The sequence below is a fragment of the Equus quagga genome, chromosome 1 (assembly GCF_021613505.1).
Source record: "Equus quagga isolate Etosha38 chromosome 1, UCLA_HA_Equagga_1.0, whole genome shotgun sequence".
Lineage (NCBI taxonomy): Eukaryota > Metazoa > Chordata > Mammalia > Perissodactyla > Equidae > Equus > Equus quagga.
In genome coordinates, this window is record NC_060267.1 from 64494253 (window position 1) to 64511849 (window position 17597).

Here is a 17597-nt window from a genome sequence, read left to right on the forward strand (position 1 = left end):
CTGAGTTTGCTTAGCTATGGCCTGAATATCGTTATGACTCCTGAGGACATTACCATCAGGGGATACATTCTAAATCAGTCATCTGAATATTCACAAACACATATGAAAAAGGGTGGGTCTGGCAGTCAGGTCATCCAGAGAAGAGGACCTGTGACCTGGACAGGGCTTCAAAGGCAGCCATCAGCTTATTCATCTGTAGCAGCCGGTAACTGGAAAAGCAAGGGAGGGAAATTAGGAAACGCAGCTGGAGTTCCAGCTCTGTCACTAACTGGCTGAACTCGAGTGAGTCATCTAAAGCTCTTTGTTGAGCCTCGGCGTCATTATCTATAAAACTGGGATAAGGACGTTGGCATTGAGGGCTCCACCAGCTTGGTGGGTAAATCACAACTTGTCTGAGTTTCTATTTCTGCGCCTCTTACAGTTAAGGCTTGTGCCCTGTCCACCTCACAGGGCTTTTGGGGGCAAGAGGGAGAAAGCACAACCTTTCTGAAGTTCAGTTTCTGCATGTGTAAAGAGCTAAGAACACATGGCCAGCCCGCCAAGAAAATTCCTGGAAGAACAGAGGAAAACGGACAGAAAAACTTTGCAAAATGTAGAGACCTATACAAATGTGAATTGTCTCTTACTTAAAACACAACAGCAGACCTAAAAAGCGTTTGTGAGCCTCTTTCCTCCTGGCTTCAGTGTTGTAACCCCACAACCTAAACCAACAACGCTTTTTAACAAGATTCTCGCTTCGGTGCAGCAACTGCGTCAGTCAGCTGCCCACCGCGCCGGCCACGCCCCGCGAGGCCCGGACTGGGAGAGAGGGGGCGTGGCCCCGCCCGGCCGGCCCATCGCGACGCCCCGCCCCGCCGCGCCCGCGCCTGCGCCCTGCTCACCGACCGGCCTCCAGCGCCCCGGCCGGAGGTAAGGGGCTTGCGGGAGGCCGCCTCGGGGGCGTCCGGCCGTGACGGGCACGGCGGCCCGGGCGCCGGCGTGGCGCGCGGGAGAGGCGTCCCGCGGGACGCAGGACGTCAGGTCGGAAGTGCGTCCGCCTTGGGGCTCCTCCTGGCTCCCAGATGGGGCGGTTTCGTTTTGGAAGAGCTGTTTGCAGCGGGTCCAGGGAGGCGACAGACGCGGCTGGCGTGTGGCCTCCCAGGGTCGGGGGGTGGAAAAGTTTCCTGCGGCCCACCTGCCCGTGACGCACTGGGGGCCTCGGTCGGCAGGGTCGCCGGCGTCTCGGTCCCGAGACGGGCCCGCGCATCCCTTCCCTGGCGGGGGCGTTCGGTGTGGGTGGCCCAGGTGCGCGGCGGGTGACCCTGCGGGGGATGAGGCGAGGCTCGGGGGTGGTGAGGGCAGGACACGGGGCGGGCGGTGGTTCGGAGAAGGTACCAGGTGCACCTTCCTCCTCTTGTGAATTCGGAACCGGAGGCTCAGAGGGACCATATGGTAGGACCAGGGGCCTTGACTTCTCTTTCCGAATTGAGCACCCCGCCCCCCAGTCGGAGCCCCGGGCCGACCTACCTGAGGAAATTCCGGGCCGCCGCTGTGGGCTCTCTGAGCCCATGGAAGGTGTTCATCACTTGGCGGGGAGGTTGACGGCGATTTTGGACTTTTTCTGAGAAATGGGGCTTTTCACTTATAAATAATGTCAAGTAATGTAGTTAACCTCCCAGGACTTTTTCCTCATGGGAAACATGAGTATGATGGTACTAGGTGGTAATACTTGTTAGCACTAAGTGATAAAGTTTGTAAAGCACCTGCTCCCCCTCCCCCCCGCAAGTGTTACTGCGGTGTTTTTGCAGTTCTTGGACTTCTAAATGTTTGTCCTGTCTTATGTGAAACATCAGTTCATACATACCAAAAGACTTTATTTTGAAATAATTTTGCAATTACGGAAAAGTTAGGAAAGTAATACAGAGTTCTCTGCAACTTTCTTTAATGTTAACACCTTATGTTAATTATCAAAAGTAAGACATTAACATCAGTACGGTACTATTAACTGAACTGCCAACTTTATTCAGATTTCGTCGTTTGTTAGACTAGTGTCCTTTTTCTGTGCCAGCATCCAGTCTGAGATCCCACGTTGCATTTAGTTGTCCTGGCTCCTCAGTCTCCTCCAATCTGCGACAGCTCCTCGGGCTTTGCCTGTCTTTCATGACCTTTACACTTTGGAAGAGTCCTGGTCAGTGATTTTGTAGAGTGACCCTCAGCTGGGTCTTAAGGTTATGCATTTTTGTTGATACCACCGAAGTGTAGGTGCCCTTCTCAGTTCATCGTGTGAGGGGGTGCATGACACTTGGTATTACTCTTGATCTCTAGGTTGAGGTAGTATCTGCTGGCATTCTCTAAAGTTACTGTTTTTCCCTTTGTAATACAATCGATATCTTGAGGGAGAACATTTAAGCTATGCAAATGTCTTATTTCTCCTCACACCTTCACTCGCTGATTTTAGCCTCCATTGATGGATCTTACCTTCAGTAATTATTACTGTGTTCTAATGGTGATTTTCTGTTGCCCTCATTTCTTCACTTATTAGTTGGAGAATTAAAAGGAAGAGCTGCTCCTTTTCCCATTTATTTATTTATTCAGTTATTTGTTTGTATCAGTATGGACTCATATTGATTTTTCTATTAGTTATTATCCTACACTTTTGTTATTTATTGTACTTCTGAAATTGTTCCAACTTTGGCCATTGGGATTTTTTTCTGGTTGCTTCTTGTGCCCTTTTAACAGGCCCCATCGTTTTTTGAGAACTTCCTTACTTTATGGCACCGTAAGATGCTCCAGGCTTTATCTTGTGTTTTACCTGCCCCGGCCCTGGAATCAACCACTTTGCCGAAGATGCCTGGTTTCTTTTTTTTGGAGAGTGGTATTTAAACACCAAGATCTGGGTGCTAGGTGTGCTTGTTGCTACTGGGGTATCATTGCTTCTAATGCCTGGCAGAAGACAGCTAGGAAAGTATATATCTCTCTCTCCCCACATCCACATAATCCATGGAGATATAGATGTATATACATATCTCTCTATATATACATACATACATACATTCATACATACACAAAGATTTTATGTACATATATACACATATTTGTATATATATATTTTTTAAAAAATCCAAAATTCTTTCTGATACCTCTGATTCTAATCTAATACCACAGGATTCACTCTAGTCTTACCCCTTATTTGTAACTTCTTTCTTTGACAATGAGAAATCTGGCTTTCATGTTCTACAAAATATTTTCTTATTTGTTCAATTCTATGTACACGTAAAGTAATGTCAGGGTTTCTAACCCATGCTCCTTTGAGAAACAAGTTACTAACTAGATTATAGTTGTGTGTAGTTCTTTTTGTCTTTGGCCTTGTGGTATGTAGTTACAATACTGTTTTCCAAAGTTAGCTAGATTCGTTATTTTCTTTCCCTACTTCTTTCAGTGTGGTTATGCTATTCATTTGTAATACAGTTAATTTTACTTTTTATAGTTTTTGGGTTCCCCTACATCCTGTTGTTGTTTTTGTTTTTTGATTTATGAAAATTCACTCTTTGTAGGGTACACTTCTATGAGTTTTGACAAATGCGTGTAATTGTGTATCTACCACCACTGTCAGTGGTGGTACAGAACAATTCTATCACCCCAAATATTCCATTGGGCTTTTAAAAAATTCTTAAGAGGAATACAGTAACTCTACAGAAGTGTGAGGAATGGGGCATTTTTGTTTGTTTTGTCTTTTTCATAGGCATATTTTACACAGTTGTGATGTTAATATAAATGTATTTTTATCCTGTGTTTTAATTATATCAGAAATATGTTCTAATTTTCTGATTGAAAAATCAAGAAATGCAGAAATACACTTTCACTCATTATTCAATCACACCTTTAAACCATATTTTGTATATTGAATTAAGACCTTCCCTTAACAGCTTACAAACGCTATTTCAGCTATTTTGTGCCAGAATCACTGCTGGACAACTTTCTGTCTCAATAACATCACAATTTATGCGATTATTTAACTGTTACATTCTCTAGTTTTTTATGGGCATTTTATAAAAATGGAAATGGTAGAGAGAAGAAAATAATACTGGCCAGAAGGCGACTAAGAGTTAGAAAATTCTCTTGAAAGGTTCTTGGGTCAGAATATCTTCCCTGAGAGATGGGGCAGCAGGTTTTCTTTGGGCGCGGAAAGCTGACGGGCAGTTATGCATAACTCTGACCCGGAAATATTGCTTTTGGAGCTCAAAAAAGAAAGCTGTTATCATAGCATAGGGGAACAGTGAAAAGAAGCCAAATACTCAATAATTTGGGTTTATTAAGTGTACTATAAACTGATTAGTGGAAGAGAAGGCAGAATCATTTGAGTTGTGTCTCAAAAGACACATAAAGCTTAGAGGCAGGTGGGATATAAAAGAACATCTAGACAGAGGGAGCATCATCGCAAAGCCAAAAGTAGAGATGGGTGATGATAGACAGATTGGGTGCATCTACTTATGAGCAAGGTATTTTCTTGGTGAAATAATAGAGGACTCTTGGAAGTTTTTGTTCAGAGGAGGAGCATGTTGCAATTGGTGTTTTAGATATATTAATTGCTGGTAATCTGTGGGAAAAAATTGGAGAGAGGAAAGAGTCTAGTGCAGGGCAATTAAGACGCTGTTGTAATGTGCTATGCATATTGTGCTGTTTGACTAGAGTGATAAGATTAGAAAGAAGATGAAGAGGGCCATGTTAGGAAATATTTTAGTTCCATCAGCATCTATTGGATACTAGCTATGTTCAAAAACATTTTGATGGAAATGGTGGTAGATATAAAGATATCTTCCTACAGTATGTAATCTGCATAGTAGAAGAAAATGCAAGAGGCAGTGTGATAAACATTAATGTTAGACAAATAATTGATAATTTAGAAGAGTCTATTATATGTTAAATATAATAAGAAAAAGACATCCTCTATAGTAAATCAGACGCATGGCACAAGCAGGCAGTTCATGAGAAGAAATGCAAATGGCTAATAAATCAATCCCATTAGTAATTTAAGGAATGCAAAATAAAACAATAGTGAGACACCATTTTTGTTATCAGTCAAATGTCTAAGAAGAATTATAATACTAAATATTAGTTGGAGTATGGATAAATGGACGTTTTGATATGTTGCTAGTGGAAATGTAAATAGACCCAAAGCACACCCCCCACCCCTGGTACATAGTTATATATTCTAGTTGTGAGTGCCTCTGGGTATGCTGTGTGGGCCACTGCCTCACCATGACCTGATGAGCCATGCCATGTCTGCACCCAGGATCCGAACTGGTGAAACCCTGGGCTGCTGAAGCAGAGTGCACGAACTTAACCACTCAGCCACAGGGTCGGCCCCCCGAGGTCTTACATCTTAATTCTCACCCTTTTCATCACTTTCTTTATTCTTTCCTTATGAGACTCCTATTTGTTGTTGGGCTTATCATTTTATCCTTTATGTCCCTTATCTTCTTTTTATATTTTCCATCTCTTTATTTCTCTGTGTTCTGACTGATATTTTCCAGTCAGTCATTCTCTCTTCAGCTACATCATTTACTGTTTAACCCATCTTTTGAGGTTTTTATTTCTAGAATTTTTACTTGGTTTGTTTTCAGATTGGCCTGTTACTGTTTCATAATATTATCTAATTTTAAAAAAGATTCTATTCTTTATATCTTTGTATACTTTAATATGTACTTATTTTAATTTTCCTCTTAGATTACTTTATCTCTAGTCCCTTAGCTATGAATTTACCTGTATTCTTGGGTTTGTGGGCTCTTTTGGCAATGAACGTCTCCATTTATCTCCAGTTCTCACCCACTACTGTAGCTATTGGACTCTATTTTTGGTGTCTGGAGATTTTCCTTTTTTGCTTTTGAGCTTAAATCAAACATAAAAACCAAGTTACCAGTAGATATGATAGTCTTTATAACCAGCACTTCAAGATTTTCAACTGTGAAGGAAAGGAGAGAAACAGAATATTATTTACAATAATAGTTCTTGATGCTTCTGGAGTGATAGATCTCTTTGATGGTCTCATGAAAGCAATGGACTCTATCCTTTGAAATAACTCAAAAATACATTCACAATTTTTCATAAAGATTCAGGGACTCCATGGAATCTATTTGTGAATTCCTATCTCACTGGATCCTAGTCTAAGATGCCATAACCTAATAGGATTAACATAGTCAACTTAATTTTTTTTTTTTTAAATGTGGGAGAAGTGACTAATGAGATGGCCTGAAAGCATGGCGTAAAACAGTGGTTTTCAAATTTGGTTAAGCAGTGAAGCCCTTGTTTATATAAAATCCAATAAGCTCAAATTTATGAAATAGATGTAAGTAAATTTTCTCTAATTGAAGTAGGCATTGGGTCCTGGAGCCTACTCAGCTCACTTGTCAACCCCTGCCCTCTCCTACCCTAGCCCCAAAGGCATACCTTTGAGCTTTCTGGAACACTGGTAGAAAATTACTGGTGAATTAGAAAGAGCATTTGATTGTGCTCTCAGGAATCCTGAGTTCTTACTCCAGCCCCGTCACTGCTTATTTGTATTGGTTGTAGACAGTGCTAAGCACTTTGTAAGAGAGAGAAGAGGCAGTTTAAAGGACATCAATGAGAAGAGTTACATATTATGTTATAATATATTTGAAGTATAATTACATAGTTAAATTATGATGACATTAGAAATGGAGTTTGATACAAGTGGAAATGTTAAGAAAATTTTTTCTTCCAATTTTGCCATTTGACACCTTTTTTAAAAAGTTTATTTAATGTCCAAGCTACATTGGGAAATGAAAACTTGGACAGTATACTCCTAGTCTTTTAAAAAAAGTTATTTAAATACATACATACATCCATATATAGAAAAAAACCTGGAAAGACATACATCAAAATGGAAAGAGTAGGGATGGGAGGAAAAAATGGGAAGAGTAGTTAACAAAGGGAGAGGAGATGATTGTTGATTTCATTTTATTCTCTTTTTCATATTTTCTAAATATTCTAAAGTGAATATACATTACTTTTATAGAGAGAAAAAGGTTTTAAAATAAAGTTTCTTAAAGAAAAAACGAGTCACTCAAATTCAGCATTAAGTTGAATATGTATTTAGAATAAATTATAAAATTACCTAGTTGTTGGCTTTTAAAAACAATGGAAACTGATTAAAAACATTCTTAAATAAATATTTCACTTTTAGGTTTTTCTATATGAGTGGAGAAGACAGTTGTTACAAGTAGAAGTGACACAACATTTTTTTAGGATGTCTGAAGATGAAGAAAAAGTGAAATTACGCCGTCTTGAGCCAGCTATCCAGAAATTCATTAAGATAGTAATCCCAACAGACCTGGAGAGGTTAAGAAAGCACCAGATAAATATTGAGAAGGTGAGTTTTTTTCATTTTCTACCACAAGAAACAGTTACATATTCTGATATATGTTTGTTATGCTTTTCAGCTAAATTTAGAATATTAGAGAAAAGGGTTTGCTAAAACATATAGCTCTGTTGATTTAGCCACATTATTCATTTTTTCATCTGGTTTTTCTGTTCTGCAAATATGCATCTCATATTACCCTTTTTTAGGAAGGATCACAGGAATAGAATCTACACCTTTTTAGTTGTACATAGTAACGTATGAGGCAGTTAGTAATTAAAATACAGAGTTTGATGGTGCACCATAATGTGAAGGCAGTGAACTTTGGCTGAGGAACCTGCCTTAATTTCATTCACCCTATGGCAAGTTTTTTGAACTTTGAGTGTGTGTCTATCAGTAACGCCTGTCCTCTTCAGGTGTAAATAGGTTAAAGAGGTAAATCATTGTCCTGTGAGAGATATGAGGGAATTTCCCAATTTTATTGCTTCCCTTTGAGGAAAGCCCCAAGTGAGAAATATTGCCTAGAGGTCAGCTTAGGAAATAAGTGGAGGGAAGAACTAGTCTCAGGGACTGTAGTGGAGGTTGCATAGAACCTGGACTGACCAGGGTCTGGTGGAGTGCTTGTGGCATTTATGAGAACATCGGGTTTACTGAGCACTGAGTGTTGATTTGGTAGGTTTTATTGTCTTCTTTGCTGTGGGACAGATCAGCCGTATTTGCTCCTTCAAAAGGACCTCTCTCAGTATAATTTTAATCTGTGTGGCTCTCCATTGTTTTTCCGGGGGGCGGGGAGTGTAGCTGGAAGTGGTCATTAAGCCTTTCAATATAAACAATATTTATCACCCTCAACTGAGTACTTTATGCAAGTAAGAACAGTGTCAGCTTTTTCTCCCATGGATACCATCTGTCTTCCTAGCATTTAAGTCTTTTTAGAAGGTATGGAAAGTAGGTATCAAGAATCTTAAGGTGAAAATTTCAATGCAAATATAAAGGTATCTAGAATTCAAGATGAATATTTCATCATCTTTTAATTTCTTTCTCCTTATTCATAAGCAATAAGTACTGTAACTTTCGAGGATGGAGGAGTTGTCTGGTAAGCTGGTTATTCTTGTCTTGAGCAAAAACAAATTAAAGGGTTCCATGCTTTGATTAAGGAGGAGGACTCGTTCCTTTTAGCACTATAACAATATAGAAATAGAGTTGTACTTTTGATTGATATTCAGGGGGGATGTTTAATAAGGCCTGAGCTCATATTGAAGTGCTCAGTTACAAAGATGGCAAGAATTTGGCAGATGAATCGATTCTGAAAGGAGAAATTGATTCTGAAAATGGTCTATTAAGACTATTTCTTTCCTTTTCTATTTTACCTTTGAAGTTTGGCATGTATTAGATTTCCCCTTTCTTGTATTTATTCTGTATGAAAGTGCCAACCATCATCACCCTCAGGTCCTAGCTGCATGTACCACCTAGTCAGTCATCAATGGAAAAGCCAGAACCCTGGGAGAAAGGTGGATGAGAATAGGAAGGGATCGATTACTGATCTGATCAGTTGTGCCAGACTTCATAAGAAAATTATTCCAGAGTTATATTGAATTTTATCTGCCAGAACATTTTTCCTTTAGTATTTTGCGGAATTTTTACTTACTGTGAAATTTTTAGACAATATCAGAATAATTATAATTTACAATATAAGTGATGTTGTCTGAACCTAAGCAGTTAAACTCATACTGATCTTTGTTTTATTCTGTATTCTTGATCGTTCTGCTGTCTCTAGGATTTCTAGTTTAATTATGAAAGTGACTTTATTTCTATATAAGATTGAGTAACGTATTTTAATAGTTTATGGCAATGTAAAAACATTTAAAAGCTGCAGTGTTCACTGTGGACAAAAAGAGTTAAGAACTAAGTTTGGACTCCAGGTGTCTGACAGTGCCTTCCTTTCAAAAAGGCATATTCTTCCTGGGGGAAGGGTGTGGAAAGATAAGATATTTATTATGTTAGCCATCAGTCATCCAATATGAATTTAAAAGAAGAAAGTCAGACTGAAGGGAAATTGAAGGTAAGCCCTAGTGGAGTGATTCTGCAACATCCGAAAACAATGAGAGTAGTGTGCTGCGGACACCTGGGCCTGTATTCCATAGGTCCTTCAGCATTACATTCTATCACACATGAGAGACATCATTAGAATGTGATCCTGACATTTGAAGTGTTAGCATTCAGCTTTCTTGGCTAATGTAAGATGGACTTAAGCATAGTTAATAGGAACAACAACTTAAGCATAGTTAATAGGAACAACAAGCTTAGGACATAATTTTTTTTTTTTTAAAGATATATATATATTTTTTTAAAGATTTTATTTTTTCCTTTTTCTCCCCAAAGCCCCCCAGTACATAGTTGTATATTTCTCGTTGTGGGTTCTTCTAGTTGTGGTATGTGGGATGCCGCCCCAGCATCGTTCGACGAGCAGTGCCATGTCCGCGCCCAGGATCCGAATCAATGAAACACTGGGATGCCTGCAGCGGAGCGCGCGAACTCAACCACTCGGCCACGGGGCCAGCCCCAGGACATAATTTTTTTGTTTCATATTATAGGAGTTTGGGGCAAAACTTATTGTGTAGCATGTACTGTATTAGTATATGGTTAAAGTGCAAGCGGCAGAAAACCCAAAAATAGTGTATTAAATAAGATAGAGGTTTTTTGGTTTTGCTTTTATTTATAGCAGCAGTCTGGGGCTGCAGTGGCAGCTCAACAGTCGTGAAAGACCCAGGCATTTTTTTAATCTTGTTCTCTGATCCTCAGCTTGTTTCTATTTTGCATGTAAAATGGCAGCTCCAGCTCCAGCTATCACATCCACATTCCAACTAAGATGTAATAGCCAGAATCATATTTTTTCTAACTATATTCTTTTTTCTATCAATTCTCTCTATTTTCTTTTAAAGAGAATCCTCCTCTTCTTGTGTCATGGATGCAGTCTCATATCTCTCTATGGTGGTATTATTTTTTTTAAAGTTTTCTTCTGCCTCCTTGTCTGTTTTCCCTGAATTCCTTTTTTCTTCCTTTCTTTTCTTTTTGTTTATTTCTCTCTCTTCTCCTCCTCTTTCTTTCTCCCTTTCTTTTTTTTGTGTTAGTCTACTGACACAGTATTATAGGCTTTCCTTGGCTGGCTGTTGATATTTAAGAGTGCTAACTGGAAGGAGTGTGTGTGTGTGTGTGTGTGTGTGTGTGTGTGTATGTGTAGCAGGACAGTAGTAGGGGCCTTGTTACCTGGAGGGGTAAACAGTTGGGGATCTACTTTAATGGGGAACCACCACATACTCTTCTGGAATGTTCTGTGGTGATGGGGCAGTTGCTTGGGCCTATGGAGAGGGCATCTGATAGAATACCTGTTCCTTACATAAATTTTCAACCAATCCTTCTGCTTTTAGCCCCAACATACACATCTGCCTCGTTACCCGGTAGCTGGTGCCTTGGGTTACTCAGTCTTTCTGGATTAGTGCTCTGCCGTGGGCTTGCTTCTCATTGACTCTCTCCCCCACCATCCACTCCTCTGCAGCCTTAGGTTTCAGCTTTCTCTGGCCTGCTAAGTCAGTTGCAACATGTCTATACTCTTTCTGCATTCCAAAATTTTGTCGACTAATACCTTCTGTTGTATTCTCATTATTCTTGTAAATTTACTCCTTCTAAAGTTCTTTACTGTCATTTTAGTTGGGTTTCGGAAAAAAGCAGAGATGGATGTTTATATTCGATTTGCCAGATTTAATGAGAAAGGAAATTATTCATTACAGAAAATAAATAAGTGTTAGCTTTTCATAAGTGTTGATGTTTGCTGCTTCTTGTATTGTTAGCACTGAAAATTATGTAAAAAATTAGGTTTCTAATCCTCAAGAAGTTTACAGTCCAGTTAAGGAAATAAAGTAGGAAATATTCAGAGAATGATGAGGCAACATGTGATTAGGTGTGAAAATGAGTGGCATGGACTATTTGGGCAGTATGAAGCCTGAACTATATGGTACAAAATCACACATCATCAGCCTTTTTTATTTGTTTTTTAACTTGTGATTACACCAAAAACCTTTTCCATTTTTCTTTTTCTTCTGAAAATGTTTCTTCAGAATTTTAATCGCATTTCCCCACCTCTTTCTCTTTTTCTGACAGAGCCCTGGTTCAGTTTGCCTTCCTCTGTGTTTCAGGATAGAAAAGCCTCAGCACGAGTGGTGGCGGCTGAGTCTAATGGTGGTGATTCCGTTCTTGTCAGTGCTTGGCTGGCAGTGAACAATGGACGTGTCCCCTCATTCTGGCTGTGACATTTGAGGGAAAGCCTGTTTGGGATATGGAAACTTCTGGGAGAGATTTTCCTGCTGTTATAAAGATATATGTGGGAGGAAACAGTCCTCCTGCTTCTGCTGGTCTTGTGTCTCCCCCTTGTATCTGGAACTGTAGCCAGTAGGGGACAAATCTGAGGACAAAAACTCTGTTGAAAGTAGTAAAGCAGAAAGATAGAACTTGGGCGCTTGACAACCTTATAAGCTTCTGAACTAAACTACCCTGGAATTGTCATCCTACTTCTAGGCTGCTGCTTCCGTAGGATAATAAATGTCCTTATTATTAAAGACATTTTTAAATTTTGAGTTTTCTGTTATTTGCAGCCAAAAGCATCCTGATTGCTGCAAGTTATAGCACTGCTTTAACCTGTCTCTATAGTGCCCCTGTGAAATAGACAATACAAAAATGATATTTTGTAAAAACAGTATGTTTGGAAATGCTTGTCAGTGATCCTCACTTAACTAAATTTTAAAGGAGTTACTTGTAATATTTTTTCACACATGTTAAATCACTTTGCTTTTTCTCCTCTCCGAATATTTGTGATAATAGCCATTAATAATGTAACCTGATTTAGGTATAACATTGTGTAGTAAGCAGTAGGAAATCTAAACTATTTTATTCCTTATTTTTCTTGGAAGTTTATTATTTTGAGAGAAGTTCATCTACTTCAACTTCCACCCCAAACACTCATCTCTTCTGTGGCTTACTTGACAGTGAGCCAAATAATAATAATAGCAAAGGTCGTAGCTGTTGTTTTTATTTGTTGAGTGCTATGTTAGAGGTTTTATATGCATCATATCATTTAATCCTCACAGCATCTTTATAAGTTAGCCTTATTATTGCCTTCCTTTTTTAGTTAGGGAAACAGACTTAGAGGGGTTGAATTACTTTCTTGAAATCGCTACATTGATAAGTGTGTTAAACTTATAATGTTGTGGTTGAAACATAGTGTGCTCCAAATAAAAGTGTGTTGAATGAATGAATATGTGTATGTAGATATAGAGCCTAAGATTGCGTCTGTTGTTTTAGAAGCCACTTTATATTGCTGGCTTTTTAATTGGTTTTGTAATCAACTAAATAAAATCCATAGGAGTTTTTTTTTTCTTTTTTTTGAGGAAGATTAGCCCTGAGCTAACATTCACCATCAATGCTCCTCTTTTTGCTGAGGAAGACTGGCCCTGAGCTAACATCTGTGTCCGTCTTCCTCTACTTTATATGTGGGATGACCGCTGCAGCTTGGCTTGAGGAGCAGTGCGTAGGTCTGCACCCGGAATCTGAACCTCGAACCCTGGGCCACTGAAGGGGAGTGTGCGAACTTAACCGCCGTGCCACTGGGCCAGCCCCCAACAGAACTTTCTTTATATGAACTTCAGCTTTAAGCCAGATCATACCTATTTCTTGTACAGTTGCTCTTTTTAATTTAAATGCTAGGTTTTACATTTATCATTGTTACCTTTGTTCTTACCATGTGGAATTGTGATCTTTCATTTATGTAATTATTCCTTTTAGTTTATGTTGTCTGCAAATTTGGTAATTATGCATCTTTTGTTTTCAAGGCATTGATGAAAAATGTTGAACTGGAAAGGGACAGAAACTCTGATATACTGTCATCATTTCTCTAAGTTCTCACAAACCATCTCTCTGATAACCCGGTATAGAATTTTCCCGAAAATTTACATTAAGATTTACAGTCTGCCATCTTTTAAAGGTCTCTTTTTTTGTGAAAATTGAGTCATTTTTTGCTGGTCTCTACAAGCCTTTCCAGTGCTTCACAGTTCCTCACAGATACAAGACCACATTTGCAAGGTCTTTTGGTTCACTCAGGTGTAATTTCTCTGGGACTTTTGACTTGGATTCGTTTGAAGTATCTACGTTTGTTCTTACTCTTTCTTGGTTTTCATTTTCCTCTTAATCATGTTTATTGTGCACTGTTCTATTTTGAAGATATTTTCCTGAATGAAGAAGGAAGATGGAAAAAATATAGACTTGAATACTTTTGCTTCTTCTCCTACATCTGTTAGCTATATCCACTCCATTTGTCCATCTTTCAAACTTTGTTTTTTGTTCAAATCCCATCTTAGTTACTTCCTATGAAATAACGTGAAGCAATGTGCCCTGATCAATTCCATCCCAAGTCAGCTATAAACACAGCATCTTCACACAGCACTGTGTAGTAGACCTGAAGCTTCACAGATTTACTGTTCGCCATTTTCACTGTTCATGGGAAAGCTGCAAATGCCCATGATCTTTAGAAAGTTGTAAAAATAACATTAAAATCTTTCCCATAGGGTTATTGTGAGGATTAAGGTATTATATGAGAAATCCCTGAGTGTAATGTTGACACTTGGAAATGGGCTACTTAACAAGTAAGTTAGCCTACCCAGGTACTCAATAATGGCACCACCAATTAATAGTTTCTAATGAGTTAGGAAATTCACAGTATTCCTGGGATATATCTTTTGTGTATGTTTGGGGTTTTGTACTTTTCTTTCACTGAGGTAACATTGGGTTATAACATTATATAAATTCAGGCGTACGTCATTGTATTTAGACTAATGTATAGACTGCGTCATGTTTACCACCAAAGGTCTAATTTTCATCCATTACCATTCAAATGTCCCTTTTTAAGCATTTCGCCCTCCCCCCATTCCTCTTCTCCCCTGGTGACTACCAATATGTTCTCTGTATATACGTGTTTGTTTGTTGTTGTTTTATCTTCCACGTGAGGGTGAAATCATATGGTATTTGTTTCTCTCCATGTGATGTATTTCAGCATAATACCCTCAGGGTCTATCCATGTTGTCACAAATGGCAAGATTACATCTTTTTTATAACTGAGTAGTATTCCATTGTGTGTGTGTGTGTGTGTGTATCTTCTTTATCTATTCATCTGTCCATGGCACTTAGGTTGTTTCCAAGTCTTGAGTATTGTAAATAATGCTGCAGTGAACATAGGGGTGCATTTATTTTTTCAAACTGTGTTTTCATGTTCTCTGGACAAGTATCCAGAAGTGGAATAGATGGATCATATGGTAGTTCTATTTTTAGTTTTTTGAGGAATCTCCGTACTGTTTTCCATAGTGGCTGCACTGGTTTACACTCCTACCAGCAGTGTATCAGGGTTCCCTTCTCTCCACATCCTCTCCAACATTTGTTATTTTTTGTCTTTTTAATAATAGCCTTTCTGATGAACATGAGGTGATATCTCATGGAGGTTTTGATTTGCATTTCCCTAATATTGGTGATTTTTGAACATCTTTTTATCTGTCTGTTGGCCATCTGTATATCTTGTTTGAAAACATGTCTGTTCAGATCTTCTGCCTATTTTTTAATTGGGTTGTTTGTTTTTTGTTGTTGTATGAGTTCTTTATATATTTTGAATATCATCCCCTTATTTGCAAATATCTTCTCTCAGTTGTTAGGTTGTCTTTTCGTTTTGTTGATGTTTTCCTTTGCTGTGCAGAAGCATTTTAGTTTGATGTAGACCCATTTATTTTTTCTTTTGTTTCCTTTGGCCTGAATAGAGATTTCCAAAAAGATATTGCTAAGACCGTTATGATGTCAAAGAGTATACTGACTATGTTTTCTTCTAGGAGTTTTATGATTTCAGGTCTTACATTCAAGTCTTTAGTCTATTTTGAGTTAATCTTTGTGTATGTTGTAAGATAGTGGTCTACTTTGATTCTTTTGCATGTGGCTCTCCAGTTGTCCCAACACCATTTTGGTGAAGAGATTTCTTTTTTCCATTGTATGCTCTTGGCTCCTTTATCAAAAATTAACTGTCCAAAAATATGTGGCTTTATTTCAGGGCTCTGAGTTCTGTTCCATCCATTTGTGTGTCTGTTTTTTCTGCTAGTACCATGCTGTTTTGTTTACTATAGCTTTGTAGTATGCTTTGTGATCAGGGAGTATGATGTTTCCAGCTTTGTTCTTTTTTCTCAGGAGTGCTTTGACTATTCAGGGTCTTTTGCTGTCCCATATAAATTTTAGGATTCTTTGTTCTATTTCCATGAAGATTGTCCTTGGGATTCTGATTGGGATTGTACTGAATCTGAAGATTGCTTTAGGCAGTATGGACATTTTAACTATGTTAATTCTTCCAATTCATGAGCATGGAATATCTTTCCATTTCTTTGTAGCTTCTTTGATTTCTTTCAACAAGGTCTTATAGTTTTCAGTGTACAGGTCTTTTACCTCCTTGGTTAAATTTATTTCTAGGTATTTTATTCTTTTTGTTGTGATTATAAATGAGATTTATTCTTGATTTCTCTTTCTACTGTTTCATTGTTAGTGTATAGAAACACAACTGATTTTTGTATGTTGATTTTGTACCCTGAAACTGTACTGTATTCATTTATTGTTTCTAATAGTTTTTTCATGGATTCTGTAGAGTTTCTGTATATAAAATCATGCCATCTGCAAATAGTGACAGTTTTACTTCTTCCTTTCCAATTCGATACGTTATTTTTTGTGCCAAATTGCTCTGGGTAGGACTTCCAATATTGTGTCAAGTAAGAGTGGTGAGAATGGGCATCCTTGTCTTGTTCCTGATCTTAAAGGGGTAGCTTTCAGTTTTCCACCATTGAGTATGATGTTAGCTGTGGGTTTGTTGTATATGCCCCTTGTTATGTTGAGGTACTTTCCTTCTATACTCATTTTATTCCGAATTTTTAGCATAAATGGATGCTGAATCTTGTCAAATGCTTTTTCTGCATCTATTGAGATGATCATATGAATTTTATTCTTCATTTTGTTTACGTGGTTTATACATTGGTTGATTTCAGGATGTCGAACCGTGCTTGCATCCCTGGAATAAATCCCACTTGATTGTGGTGTGTGATCCTTTTAATGTATTGTATTCAATTTGCTAATATTTTGTCGAGAAGTTTTGCATCTGTGTTCATTAGTGATATTGGCCTGTAGTTTTCTTTTTTTGTGTTGTCCTTGTCTTGTTTTGGTATCAGGGTAATATTGACCTCATAGAAGGAGTTGGGAAGTATCCCCTTTTCTTCACTTTTTGGAGGAGTTTGAGAAGGATAGGTATTAAACCTTTTTTGAATGTTTGATAAAATTTACCAGGGAAGCCATCTGGTCCTGGACTTTTGTTTTTTGGAGGTTTTTGATTACTGTTTCAACCTCCTTACCTAGTGATAGGTCTGCTCAAATTGTCTATTTCTTCTTCATTCAGTTGTGGAAGGTTATGTCATTCTAAGAATTTATCCATTTCTTCTAGGTTGTCCAGTTTGTTGGCATAAAGCTTTTCATAGTATTCTTTTATAATCATTTGTATTTCTGTGGTATTCATCATAATTTCTTCTCTTTCATTTCTGATTTTATTTATTTGAGCCTTCCTCTTTTTTTCTAAGTGACTATAGTTAAAAGTTTGTCCATTTTGTTTATCTTTTCAAAAAGCCATCTCTTATTTTTATTGATCTTTTCAGCCTCTATTTCATTTATTTCCACTCTGATTTTTATTATTTCCTTCCCTCTACTGATTTTGGGTTTCATTTGTTCTTCTTTTTCTAGTTCCTTTAGGTGTAATGTTAGATTGTTTGAGATTTTTCTTGTTTCTTGAGGTAAGCCTGTATTGCTGTAAACTTACTTCTTAGTACTGCTTTTATTGTATCCCTTAGATTTTGGTATGTTGTATTTTCGTTATCATTTGTCTCCAGGTATTTTTGATTTCTCCTTTGATTTCTTTGTTGACTCAATAGTTATTCAGTAGCATTTTGTTTAATCTCCACATATTTGTGATTTCCAGTTTTCTTGTAGTTGATTTCTAATTTCAAACCATTGTGGTCAGAAGAGATGCTTGAAATGAGTTCATTCTTCTTAAATTTATTGAGACTTGTTTTGTACCCTAACATGTGATCTCTTCTGGAGAATGTTCCATATACATACAAAAAGAATGTGTATT

At 38.1% G+C, this 17597-nt stretch overlaps 1 protein-coding gene across 3 annotated transcripts in view; it reads left to right on the forward strand.

Annotated features, from left to right (window-relative positions):
- Nucleotides 1–863: 863 nt before the first annotated feature.
- STX17 (syntaxin 17) overlaps nt 864–17597 on the forward strand; it is a 63627-nt gene continuing 46893 nt past the window's right edge. The window contains exons 1-2 of one of the 3 annotated variants that reach the window (XM_046664661.1): nt 864–909; nt 7184–7369. In XM_046664661.1, coding sequence (XP_046520617.1) covers nt 7247–7369 — 123 coding nt within the window. In that variant the 5' untranslated portion in view covers nt 864–909; nt 7184–7246. Of the gene's footprint in view, nt 1028–7183; nt 7370–17597 lie in introns of all 3 variants that reach the window. The other 2 variants (XM_046664653.1, XM_046664668.1) reach the window with 2 other exon arrangements.